This window comes from Heterocephalus glaber, unplaced genomic scaffold, assembly GCF_053883595.1.
Source record: "Heterocephalus glaber isolate CG9 unplaced genomic scaffold, H.glaber_assembly_v1.0 deba00001504, whole genome shotgun sequence".
Taxonomy (NCBI): Eukaryota; Metazoa; Chordata; class Mammalia; order Rodentia; family Bathyergidae; genus Heterocephalus; species Heterocephalus glaber.
Genome location: NW_028258324.1, coordinates 60,413,668 through 60,426,710, shown reverse-complemented (window position 1 = coordinate 60,426,710; position 13,043 = coordinate 60,413,668). Strand labels below are relative to the sequence as shown.

The 13,043-nt window shown below is 33.7% G+C and overlaps 1 protein-coding gene across 29 annotated transcripts in view; it reads left to right on the top strand.

Moving 5' to 3' along the window:
• Positions 1-13,043, top strand: part of Dlg1 (discs large MAGUK scaffold protein 1) — a 220,945-nt gene that overhangs the window by 120,404 nt on the left and 87,498 nt on the right. For all 29 annotated transcript variants that reach the window (XM_087186996.1, XM_087186994.1, XM_087186992.1 and 26 more), the window contains one exon: positions 11,000-11,050. In XM_087186996.1, the coding sequence (XP_087043122.1) occupies positions 11,000-11,050 (51 nt within the window). The remainder of the gene's footprint in view (positions 1-10,999; positions 11,051-13,043) is intronic.

Genomic DNA, 13,043 nt, shown 5'->3' with positions numbered 1-13,043 from the left:
TGGAGCCTGCATAAAGAAACTGTGGTTTTTAAAATTAAAATGGAGTACTACTCAGCCATGAAAAAAATGAGAAGTTAGAGACATTTGTTGCTAAAGGGATGCACATTGAGGTGATACTCTTAAGTGAAATAAATAGGACACGTGTAAATACCGAATAGTCTAGTATGAGAAACTGAAAGTGTAAATAAGGACTAAAAGGTATAATAGATAATGTAAAATAGGAAGAAAAGGAGCAAAGGGGAAGGGCAAGTGGGAAGGGTAGGGGAAGGGGAAGGGAAAGAAGGGAATGGAATTAATATGAGAAAGTGAAAAAGAGGAAACAAAGTCTTTGTAAATGGGGAGGGGTAGAGGGGTTGAAGGGAGGACAGGGAGGGCAGGGGAGTAGGGAAAAAATAAGAACCAAGAGGGTATGTAAGGGTGCAGATTTCCAATGATGAATGTCATTATATTGTATACCTAAAATGTACCCATAAAATAAAATTTTAAAAAATAAAATAAAAGTCTAATTTAATAACTGGATTTTTAGTAAACAAGTGTGTATGTGTGTTCATGTTAAAATCTAGTTATAACTTTGTATTTTTAGATTGATTAAACTTACTTTTTAAAAAAGTTCTCTTTGCTTTAAAGATGAATAACCAGAAGAGTAGGAGTTATATGACATTTTTCACTTACAGGAAAATATCTCTGGAAATAAAGAAATAGTGTCCCTACTTTAAAGTAGAAATAATTCCTGTCTGTGCTTCTGGGTATTGGAGGATGGTGGTTGTTGTTTTTAGCAAATCATTTTAAAGACTATGAAAATCCTTTTTCCAAATTTTGAACTATAGTTAATTTTCAGACTATACTTTTTAAAACTTTTTTTTTGGCTTTATATTCTGTTTGTATTTATATGAGTATAGATGTATCATATATCTGGGGATTATGGAAAAACTTGGAATAATAAAAAAACTAAACACCAAACTAAAAAGGGTTTTCCATGCCTTTTCCAGATTCTTCTTTTCTTTCACTGTTATCTTCCACACTTAAACAGCATATTTAGTCAAACAGAATTTTCTTCGTACTTTTGTTAGCATTTTCTTTCTCTCCTTGTTTTCTTTGTTGAAATATATTTTATTGAGGGGCAAAGTCAGTGATTGAATGTTTTTACACTTAGCTAAAAGAGTATTAGATGAAAACTAACCAAATTATAGTATCATAAAGGAAATAAATGCATGGGCATTTCAGGAAAATTGTCAACAAATCAAATCCAAAATTATTATACCAAGCAAAAGTAAAAGTTGTATGATTTCAAGTTTGTGTGACATATTACTGAACAAATATTTTTCCTGCTAAGCAAGATATGTTGGGAGTCTCCAAGACTACCCCTATGACTAGAGATTTATTAGAAGGACCCCAAAGAATAGTTCACAGTTACAAGTAGATAGTAGGAAAGGATCTAGAATCATAAGGCTGTATGACTAAGGGAAGAAAGGTAGATTGATTTCAGTTGCTGCCTCAGGACACTTCTTTTTTTTTTTCTGGCTGCAGTCATCACACTTCCCAAAATCAAGTAACTATTAATTGAAAAGGCTGCATACCCATCTTACAGAATTCAGAACATACAAAAGAATTTCCAAGTGAGAACTTTTCTTCCACCCCTGCTCCTAGTCTTTCATCCCTTCATCTAAGGCAAAAGTGGTAGTAGTTTCATAAATACCCTTCTATGAACATTATATATGCAAGTCTATCTGAATTTTGTTTACAGACTATTACCATTTAAAATCATTGCCCTGTTGATAATTTTGTGGATATTTGTGTTTGTATATACAAGTACATAATTAGAATACATTCATATAAATACAACTGCTTAGAAAGTGTGTTTAGATTTACTTGTTACCAATTTATACTTTAATAAAAATATATTAATGCATTTTACCCCAAACTGTCAATAACAGTGTTAATAAACTTTTTATTATCTTTAATATATTTGAAATGTATTAGCTCATTGTCATAATTGCATTTATGTTACTACATTTCTCTACTTTTACACCTGAGAAAGTTGTTACATTGTGAAATTCACATGCCACAAAATCCACTCTTTTAAAGTATACAGGTCAGTGGGTTTTTTAAAATTCACAATATTGTACCATCATCACCACTTTGTAATTCCAGCACACTTTCGTTACCCCATAAAGAAACCCTATATCTATTAACAGTCACTCCCCATTCTACCTGTGCCCAGCACCTGGCAATCACTAATCTACTTTCGGTCATTATGGATATGTCTGTCCTGCATCTTTTATGTAAATAAAATCACACAGTTTGTGGCTTTTTATGTCTGACTTCTTTCACTTAGGTTAATGTTTTAGCATATATCAATAAATCATTCCATTTTATTGCCAAATAATACTCTGTTGTGTGCACATACTACATACCTACTCATCAGTTGATGAGCATTTGAGTTGTGTCCACTTCTTGGCTATTATATATATTTATGTTTTTTTGTTTGTTTGTTTGTTTTTGTACCGGGGATCAAACTCGGGTCCTTGCACTTGCGAGGCAGGCAGCGGAACCACTGAGCTAAATCCCTGGCCCTAAAAATTTGGTTTTTTGGGTTTTTTGGTTTTTTTAGGTTTTTTGGTACCAGAGATCGAACTTGGGTCCTTGCGCTTGTGGGGCAGGTGGCGGCAGCACTGAGCCCAGTTCTTCTTGGCTATTATGAATAATGCTGATAGGAATATCATTACAAGTTTTGTGTGGACATATGTTTTTGTTTCCCGTGAGTATATATCTAGGAAAGGAATTGCTAGGTCATATGACAACTATGTTTAATGTTCCAAGGATCTGCCAAACCATTTTTCAAGTTTTCTACATCATTTTGTATCCCCACCAGGGATGTATGAGATTTCCATTTTCTCTATATTCTCACCAATCTTATTAATCCTCTCCAAGGATGTTACCGCCCTTTTCATTATAGCCATCTTAGAAAGTGTGAAGTGATATCTGTGTGGCATTTACTGTTCTCTGTTGACTAAAGAAGTTTAACATCTTTCCATTTGCTTATTGGCTGTTTGTAGATTTTCTTTGAGGAAATGTCTGTTTAGATCCCTTGCTTGTATGTAGTTGGGTAGTCTTTTACTGTATTTAAGATTTATACAAGTTCTTTAGTTTGGAGACAAGTCCTTTATTTTAGTACATGATTTGCAAAAATTTCTTCCTGTTGTAGCAATTGTATTCTCTCATTCTTGATAATATCTTTTTGAAATACCAAAGTTAAATTTATATATTTTTCTTTTGTCACCTTTGGTATTTTATCTAAGAAAACATTTCCTAATCCAAAGCCACAGAGATTTTCATCTTCACTTCTAAGATTTTTATAGTTTTAGCTCTTAAATATAAGTTGTTCCGGAAATCGTGGAAAAAAATATACAAAGACACAGAATTCAGGTAAAATAATAAAAGTTTTACTTGTAAGCAGGTGGAACTGCCAGAAACGGGTCTGGTCAGTGTCCACGCTGCCTTCTTTGTCAGTCTCCTCTTTTGTACCTTTTTTAGTCATTATCTCATCCCTAGTGGTCTTTGATGTGTAGATACAATTCCAGTTTTGTAAATTTACCCAGGCATTGTAACTTTGTTAAGTTAAAATATTATCTATAATAAAGTTACTGGTTAAAGAGTCAGATAACCATCACCTTAAACAACAAGAGTTAGAGGAAAAGCAAATCTTAAAGGAATACATTACTTATTTTGTTTTTACTACCACTTTAATATTCAATCTACTCAGTTATCTAAAACTTTTCTCTATCAAAGTCTTTGATATACTTGTGTTCATTTTTAATTCCTTCCAACCATGTTTTGCAATTTGCAATGTACAAGTCTTACACTCTTTGGTTAAATTTATTCCTAGGTGGTTTATTCTTTTGATGCTATTATAAATGAAATTTTCCCTTAATTTTACTTTTAGATTTTTCATTGCTAGTAAGTAGAAATATAACTGACTTTAGTTATTGATCTTTTATTTTGAAGCCTTGCTGAACTCATTTATTAGCTCTAATGGTCTGTTGTGTTGATTCCTTTGGATTTTTATGCACAAAAATACTGTCTACAGATAGAGACATATTTCTTTTTCAACCTGGATGTCTTTTATTTTTCTCCCTTGCCTAATTGGCCCTGGTTTAACCTCCATTACTATAAATTGTTAGTTAATAAGTTAATAAATTGGTAAGAATGAACATTCTTGTTTGCTCTTGATCCTTTGGGAGAAAGCTGTTTTTCTCCACTAAGTATATTATACTCAATTTTAAGTATTAATTGACATCATTTCTTCAACATTGAGTTTAATTTTCTATCCATCCCTGTGTGATCCTTAAATAGTAAAACTGAGGACAAGATTAAGCACTAAATTTTAGAGGTCTTAATTGTTTCCATTAAAGAGAAGGAAATGAAGTAAGTTGAAATAATACAGAGTGTTACCTTGATTCATGAACTCTTTGTTCTACAATTTAGGAGAAGATTGCCACGTTTGTGTTTGTGTGGGAAAGATGGGCATGGTTATGTTGGTCACCCAGTGCAGTTTGTAAACGAACAAAAAGTTTTCCAAACACTTCTGTTTGCAAAAAGTTATTGACAAACAGAAGCATTCATGAACCAAGGTACCACTATAATCTCCATCTTTCTCCCTTGTCTTTATTTTTCTCAAGACAGACTCTAAAAACTAAAGGTTAGGGACATTCATTCAATTGGAGTTTGGTAGGTTTCTTACGTATTAAGAGCTTCACTTTTGACCCATGTGAGATAATTGATAACTACAATAGTTTCAAATCAACCAAAATTCATTATTTAGAAAAGATTTCAAGGCCTGGGGATTTAGCTCAGTGGTTTCGCCGCCTGCTGCGCAAGCGCAAGGACACAAGTTCAATCCTCAGTATCAAAAAGAAAAAAAAGAAAAAAAAATTTCAGCAAACTCTTTAGGAGTTATTACTTTTTTTATTATGTTAATTTTTCATTAGGAAGAACATTTTCTATTTCCTGATACATATTTTTTTTTAAATTTTTACTTTGTGGTGGTAGAGGCTTTGAGGTTTTTAATTGCTTGAGATTATGCATTAATATGTGCCATGAGTCATATGAATATTGATAGATAATATCTTTAATATTAATATATTACTTTATAGTTAGAAAGATATTACTGAACTGAACCTAAACAACAGATAGTTAGTAAATTGGACCAAAGGACATCTGTATTCTAAATTTGGGGGGGTTTTTTTATGGCATATGTGTACCAATAATTAAAATCAGTTGTATTAAAAGTAAAAAACTTGTACAATTTAAAAATTATCCAATAAGTCCTATTCCAGTATGTGAGCAACTACCATTTGGAAATATGGGTACATAAACCATACTAACAGAAATGTGAAATACCAGTCAGTTAGCTAAAAAGGAAATGTATAGAGTTTATAAGAAAACTATTTAAACTTTACTGAGTAATTTGAAAGAATATGTAAGCAGAGAACAGATCTTGTTGCCGAGCAGGAAGATAATATATTGATGTTTTCTCCAGACTTATCTGTAAAGTTGGCATAATACCATTCAAAGCTAAAGGGGGGAAGGGCTGGGTATTTAGCTCAGTGGTTCCATCGCCTGCCTTGCAAGCAAGGTCAAGGTCCCAAGTTCGAGCCCCAGTACCAAAAAAACTCCCCAAAAACAAAGCTAAAGGGGGGAAAGGGTAAAATGAGTTTGGAAGACTTTTAAGAAAAGTTTGGAATTTCCTCTTCAGTTTTTTGAAAGAGTTTGACAAGGATGAGTATTTGTTCTTTTAAATGTTTGGTAAAAATTTAGTCATTAGGCCATTATACCTTGGGGTTTTTTTTAATTTCTCATTCTTAATGTTGGTCTGTTTAGATTTGTAATTTATAATTTAGACTTGGTAGGTTTATGTTTCTAGAAATTTATTCATTTCTTTTTGGTTACCAGTTTTTTGGGATATAGAAGTCTCTCATGATCCTTTGTATTTATGTGGCCTTAGTTGTAATATCTCCTTTCATTTTATGCCGTTTATAACAGCACCTAAAATAAACAAGTAAAATGCTTAGTTTAAATAAATTTGACCAAAGAAGTAAAAGATCTATACAGTGGAAACCATAAAACAGTCATGAAAAAAACTAAAGATACAAAATAAAGGGAAAAATATCTTGTATTCATAGATTTGAAAAAGTAATATTGTTAAGCTATCTATGCACGCTACCCAGAGCAATCTACAGATTCAATTTAATTCCTATCAGAATTCCAGTTATTTTTTCACAGAAATAGAAAATACACTTCTGAAATTCATATGGAATCACAAAAGACCCCAAATAGCCAAAACAGTCTTGAACTACCTGATCTCAAAATCTTCTACAAAATTACAGTAAGCAAAACAGTATCTTACTGGCACTAAAACAGACACAGACCAATGGGACCAAATAGAGAATCCAGAAGTCTGCTGGAGTCCAGCTCCAGTGGGTTCAGGTCCTGAGAGGAGGTGTGGAGTCAGCGAGGAGAGAATGAAACAGACACTGAGTAGAGGGTGGGCAGCTCAGCTTGTCTGTCTGAGTTATACCGAAATCACTTTACTTATATATGTTTTGATTACACAAGGCTTTCACAGTGTGTTTTCATACAGAATTAAAGAAAAGCTGATATCATCTAAAGAACTATTTTAGACCACCCAGTTCTAAATACTCTTCCGGGTGCTATGTGAACTCTTGCTAACTTATCAGATTTACATTTGAGGAACAAGAAGCATTTTAGCAAGGTCAGGCTACTTCATTAGGCCAAGTTTTGTCAGATTTCGTTGTGTGCCCTGCGGTTATATAGGTGTTGACCAAGGGTGACCTTCCCAGAGCCATAACTGCGTCATGAATTTGTTGATGTCCCAATTTCCCTTTGTACAGTCAGGGCCTATGGATGTCACGTCCCCACTACTCATGGAGGTATGAGTGAGGGGCTTTTCTGTAAATGGATTTACATTTCTTCCTGTAATCCCGGCCTAAGCCTAGTAACCATTTCCGAAGTAATGACTTTTATCCTTTCAGTGATTTCCCGGGGAGTACAGCACTGAGGTAATCACTACCGCGGAAAGCGAAAGCAAAAGATGGAGTCGTGGTTTCAGCCATAGTCTCAGTTTCACTGGAGCTGTGTCAAGCAGCGAGATTGTGACCATGGCCTGCACCAGAAGTCCATGTATTTAGTCACCTGATCTTTGACAAAGATGTCAAGATCACACAATGGAAAAAGGACAGTCTCTTTATTAAATGATACTGGAAAAAATAACCATCCATATGTCAAAAGAATGAAATTGGACTCTGTCTTACGCCATATGCAGAAATCATCTCAAAGTGAAGTATTTAAATGTTAAGAACTGAAACTGTGAAACTGTTAGAAGAGAACGTAGGGGGAAATCTTGTTGATGCTGAGCTGAGAAAAGATATTTTAGGTGTGACCCCAAAAGCAAATATAGACAAATAGGATTGCATGAAGCTTTTGTTCAGCAAAGGAAATAATTGTCAGAGCACAGAGACAAGTATGTGCAAGCCATAATCTGATAAGGTAAAATAACCAAACTACATAAGAAACTCAAAAATTCAACAAGAAAAAGACAAATATCCTAATTTAAAAATGGACAAAAGGACCTGAAAACACGTTTCTCAAAAAAGGCACATTACAAATGACCAACAGATAATTGAAAAAATAACAACACTAATCATCAGGGAACAAATTTAAACCACAATGAGATACCACTTCACACCCATTTTGGTGTGTATTATCAAAATACAAGTTAGTGTTGGTGAGTGTAGAGAGTGTTTGTATGCTCTTGGTGGGAGTGTAACCTGGCATGGCCATTATGGAAAATAGTATGGAGAACAAAATGAGAGCTACCATATGCTCCAGCAGTCCCACTGCTGGGTACATATCCAAAATGTAGGGCCGGGGTTTTAGCTCAGTGGTTCCGGCGTCTGCCTCGCAAGTACAAGGTCCCGAGTTTGATCTCCGGTACCAAAAAACAAAAACAATATGTAATGAAATCACTATGTCAAAGAGATACATGTACTCTTGTGTTTGTGGTAGCATTATTCACAATAGCCGAGGTATGGAAATAACTTAAGTGTCTGTCAGCAGATGAATGGTAAGAAAATATAGCATATGTAGCAATTAAAAGGAGGAAGTCCTGTCATTTGCTGTAAAAGGGTTGAACCTAGAGGACATTGTGCTGGGTAAAATAAGCCAAGTCTAGAAAGACAAATACTGCATAACCTCACTGACCTGTGGAATCCTAAAAAGCCAAATTCAAAGAAAGAGAAAACAAAATAGTGGTTACCAGGGGCCAAGAGTAGGGGAAGGGATTGGGGGGATGTTGGTCATAGGATGTAAAATTTCAGTTAGACTGGTGGAATAAGTTCTTTTGTACAGCATGGCAGCTGCAGTTAATAATAATGTATACTTGAAGTTTGCTAAAAAGAGTAGATATTAAATGTTTTCATCACACCCAAAAACAATGTTTTTGAGAATTTACTCTTTGGTCCCTATGCTAATATGAGTGAGTTTAATGCTAATGAACTGTCTTTATATTTGAAATTATCCAATGGTTTAAGTTAGTGAAAATTGAGAAGTAAGATATCTAGGAGTCTCTATGGCCTGTTCACTTTTTACCTTTTAAAATCACTCTGTGCTACTTTGAAACCCACATCATGACTTGGCATCAAGTTAATTAGCAGGAATATTTACTGACCTTGTTTGTAGACTTATGAAAATCTATGTACTTTTTTCCTTAAAGCAGAAATCATAAGATCTTAATACCAAAATTTTCATTTTAATAAAAAGGCCTTATAAGCACAGTACTTGGAAATATTTTCCAGAAAAAAACTTCCAGACTATTTAGAAATAAATGAACAAAAATAAACCCAGTGCAAGAGTTGTGGGATTTGACCAAACCCATGTGCTGGGGAAAATTTTTTTTTTTTTTTGGTACTGGGGATCAAACTTGGGACCTTGTGCTTGCAAAGCAGGTGGCAGCACCATTGAGCTAAGTCCCTGCCCCAAAAATTTATAAATTTTAATGGAAGTTTCTAAAGACAGAAAAGAGTAAACAAATGAATTGAGCATTTGACTCAAAAACTTCTTTTAGAAATCTAATGAAAATAAAGAATTGTTCAAAATAAAAGCAGAAAGTAACAACACGGAATGTAATTGATTCATTCATAGTGTTGAAACCGCTAAAGATTGATGGATTTGGGGCCAGGGATTTAGCTTAATGGTGCCGTCACCTGCCTCACAAGCGCAAGATCCTGAGTTCGAGCCCCGGTAACCAAAAAAAAAGAAAAATGATGGATTTAGCAAATCCATGCAAGAAAGAATAAAGATGATTAAAAAAAATACAGTAGCTGCATATCATTTTATTTTTACTTATAAAAAAGAACTTCCACTCATGTTGACAAGATATGCATATTTAGGTACCTCTGTACCCTACATGCATAGAAATTATATATAAAAAATTATAAGTGCTGCTATATATATCATCTCTAAAACTAGAGGGGGAAAATGTCTTTAGGTAAAAGGGAAGAGAAATCGGAAGTAGAAATTGAGTTGGTGTCCATGAGCACCACAAGAATTAGAACTGAAAACTCAGGCAATAGAGATGAATTTCAGAAGCTCCAAGAAAAGAACTTTAGTGCCTATACTAGACCTGCTTTCTTATAGTGTGGTGAAGAAACCAAAGTAGCTTTCATGGGTTTTGTTATGTCTGTTGTGGTTATCTGGTCACTACATAACAAGCCACCCTAAAACCTACTGCTTAAAAAGAACAGTGGTTATTATTTCTAATGATTTTCCTGGTTTAACTGGGCTGTTCTGCTTTATTTAGTTTTGAGTTGGCACTGGAAAAGGCTGGAAGGTCAAAAATAACCTCATTACATGGCTTGGTTCTCCTCCGTTTGGTCCCCTGCATGCTGGTTGAATTTACTCACATTATAGCTGCCTTGGATCCAGGAAATGCACACCAAGACAAAAGCAGTTATTACAAAGTATCATATGATATAGCCTCAGAAACTACACAGCATCAATGGTGCCACTTTTTTTTTTTTATCAAAAGTAGTCACAGGGCTTGCCTAGGACATAGGGAGAGGCAATAGACTCCCTCTTACAGTAGGATGATTTAATCATATTACAAAAGAGTGTGTGAGATGAAAGACATTAGACATTTTCAGAAATGTAACTGGTCAGTTTCCTTTGACTTACATTTAATATTTTGCCCAGCATATCAGTAGACATTTTAAAGCAAAGATTCAAACCCAAGTTAACCTAATTCCTTAGCCTTCATCAGTAGCCCTTACCGTGAGAGTTACTTCTCTAAGGAGAGAAAAGGGAATAATAGAAAATACATGGTCTCTTAAGTTGTAAGCAAGATCTTAGATGGTGAATCTGACTTTTCGTAAAATAGTGAAATTTGTGACAGTGTTAAAGTTCATATGTAGGCATGGAAAATTGCACCATATAATATGTAATAGGAAGAAGAGATGTTCAGATGGGATGATATTTAGGGAAAAGAAAAAGGTGAGATATGCATATTTATGTTAGGAATAAAGGTAAGTGGTAGGTAGCTTCATACAAAGCTTTGATTACCAGGCCATGGAATTGGATTATTTCTAGAAAAAAGAATTTCTGAAAGGTTTGGAAGAAGTGTTGATTAACCTGGGGTTTAAAAAGATTTGTCTGTTTAAACCTCATAGAATGATAATAGTAAACTAAACAATTCAGCAAATTGTATTCATTGGGAGTGTAATGAAAATGAAGAGGTGATGGTTTTCAGAAAAGTTACATTTATACTCTTCCATTTCTTGAACATCTCTAAAATTGTTTAAATGAAGCTATTTTATTTGATCACTCACATTTAACAGGTTTTCTTTAATAAATCATGCAAAAATTATCTTGCCATTTCAGACTTTTTACTCTGAATTTCTGAGCCACTTCTCTTTTCCCTCATTAGGTTAATGGCACTGATGCAGATTATGAATATGAAGAAATCACACTCGAAAGGGTAAAAACTATTATCTTAATCTGTTGTTTTAAAGAACTTTAAAATACATTGCTCAATCATATAGATCCTACAGAAGGATCTTTCAGAAAACAGAAAAATGTAAAATATTTCCTCTTCTAAGTTCACAGATCATAAAATTAGCAGTGGTATTTTCAGAATGTTTCTTTTCACTAATATCCTTTTCTTGGATAATTTAAAAATAGTTTTAGATTAACCAGAAAGTTGTTGAAAAGATGGCACAAAGAATTCCCATTTACCCTGAACTTATACTCTGCTGTTGTCAACATTTTACATTATTAGAGTTTTATTTATTTTGGCTAATGAACCAATATGTATTATTATTAATTGAACTAAACTTTATTCCTGTTTCCTTAGTTTTTATGTTTTTTTATTTCAGGTTCCCATCTAGGAAACCATAGTACATTTAGTTATGTCTCCTTAGGCTGTGACAGTTTCTCAAATTTTTCTTTTTAATTTTGTTTTTATTTTCGTGCCTATAGTATTCATTTTAACTAATATGATAGTAACTAGCATTGCATCAGTTTTATTTCCTGGCAAAATAATAACTATAGTTCTAATGGAAAATATCTTAAGGGTGCAGTTAAGATAAGTAAAGTTTCTTAAGATACGTTTTTAAGAATATCTACATTTAGAAGGGAAAAAAGTGAATACAGTTCATCTGTTTAAGGGTGAGGATGTAGCTCTCAGCAGTGGAGTGCTTCCCTACCATGCGTGAGGTCTTGAATTCAACCCCCAGCACTGCAAAATAACAACAACAAAAACTAGAACTCTGCATTCAGTTTATACTGATTTTTAATAATGCCACCTTGTCTGGCCAGTAGTTCTGGGAAATTAAATGTTCCATATAAGTAAATCTCCTAGATAATTGTCTGTATATTTAAAACTAAAATCTTAGATAAATTTTTAATTAAAGCCAGAATAGACTGTATAGAAAATAAATAGATCTGAGAGGATCTTTTACATGTAAAATCAATTTTTATTGCCTGCTCCTTAAATCAAGATCATCTGCTCAAGTTAGGTAGGTGCCTGAGTAACATTTAAGTAAACACAGTATTAATATATATATTTTAATATAACATTTTGTGTTATCTCTTAGCTTCTTATTTTTTCTTTTTCATCCTTTCAAAAAATCTCAGTAAAACTTAGGACAGTACATTGTATTTTTCTCTTATTGAAGAACTTGAGTACCTAAATAACATGGTTACCTCCCACAATCTGTTGGTACTATTACAGAGATTCAAGAGTTTAAACCGAAAAAATTTTTGTTGTTTTTTTTTTCATCAAATTACAATTTTAGAACAAAGTAGTATGCGGTATTTAAGCCTTAATACTAATTGGTTAAGTAATGGGTCCAAATATATCCACTTACTTGATTTGTATGAAAGCTAGAGTTAGACATTTTTACAAAAGTAAACATCTTTAGGTCAGTAGTCCCAGAAGACTTATAGTAGTAAAACCCTTTCTGTAAAGGAAATACTCAGAAATTCAGTTTCTCCAGTTTTTAAAAACAAGCCTTGTGACCTGCTTTAGCAAAATTTACTTTGCTATCAAGAAAGCTACCAATTAATTCTGTTTGGACTTTCAGTACTAACAAATGCCTTTTGTTACTCAGGTATCTTGGTTAAGCATGACTGGTGGTAGCTGTTACTTAGTAGCTCCAATTTTGTCCTTTAAAAATAAGGCCTGGGATTTAGCTCAGTGGCACCACGCCTGCCTTGCAAGTGCAAGGTCCTGAGTTCAGTCCCCTGTGCCAGACAGAAAAAAAAAAACCTATTGACAAAGTTAACAGAAAAACTCCACTACCACCCTTTTTTTAAAAGGTTGAAATAATATATTGGTTTGACCTATTGAGAAATAATGGCAGCAGAACCACCACTTCAGTGTGTCTCTTAGGAGAAATTTTTCCTTCCAAATACCGCAGAGGTGGTCTAAAAGAAAGAAATTTGTAGTGACACCTCTGCAGAGGGATGAC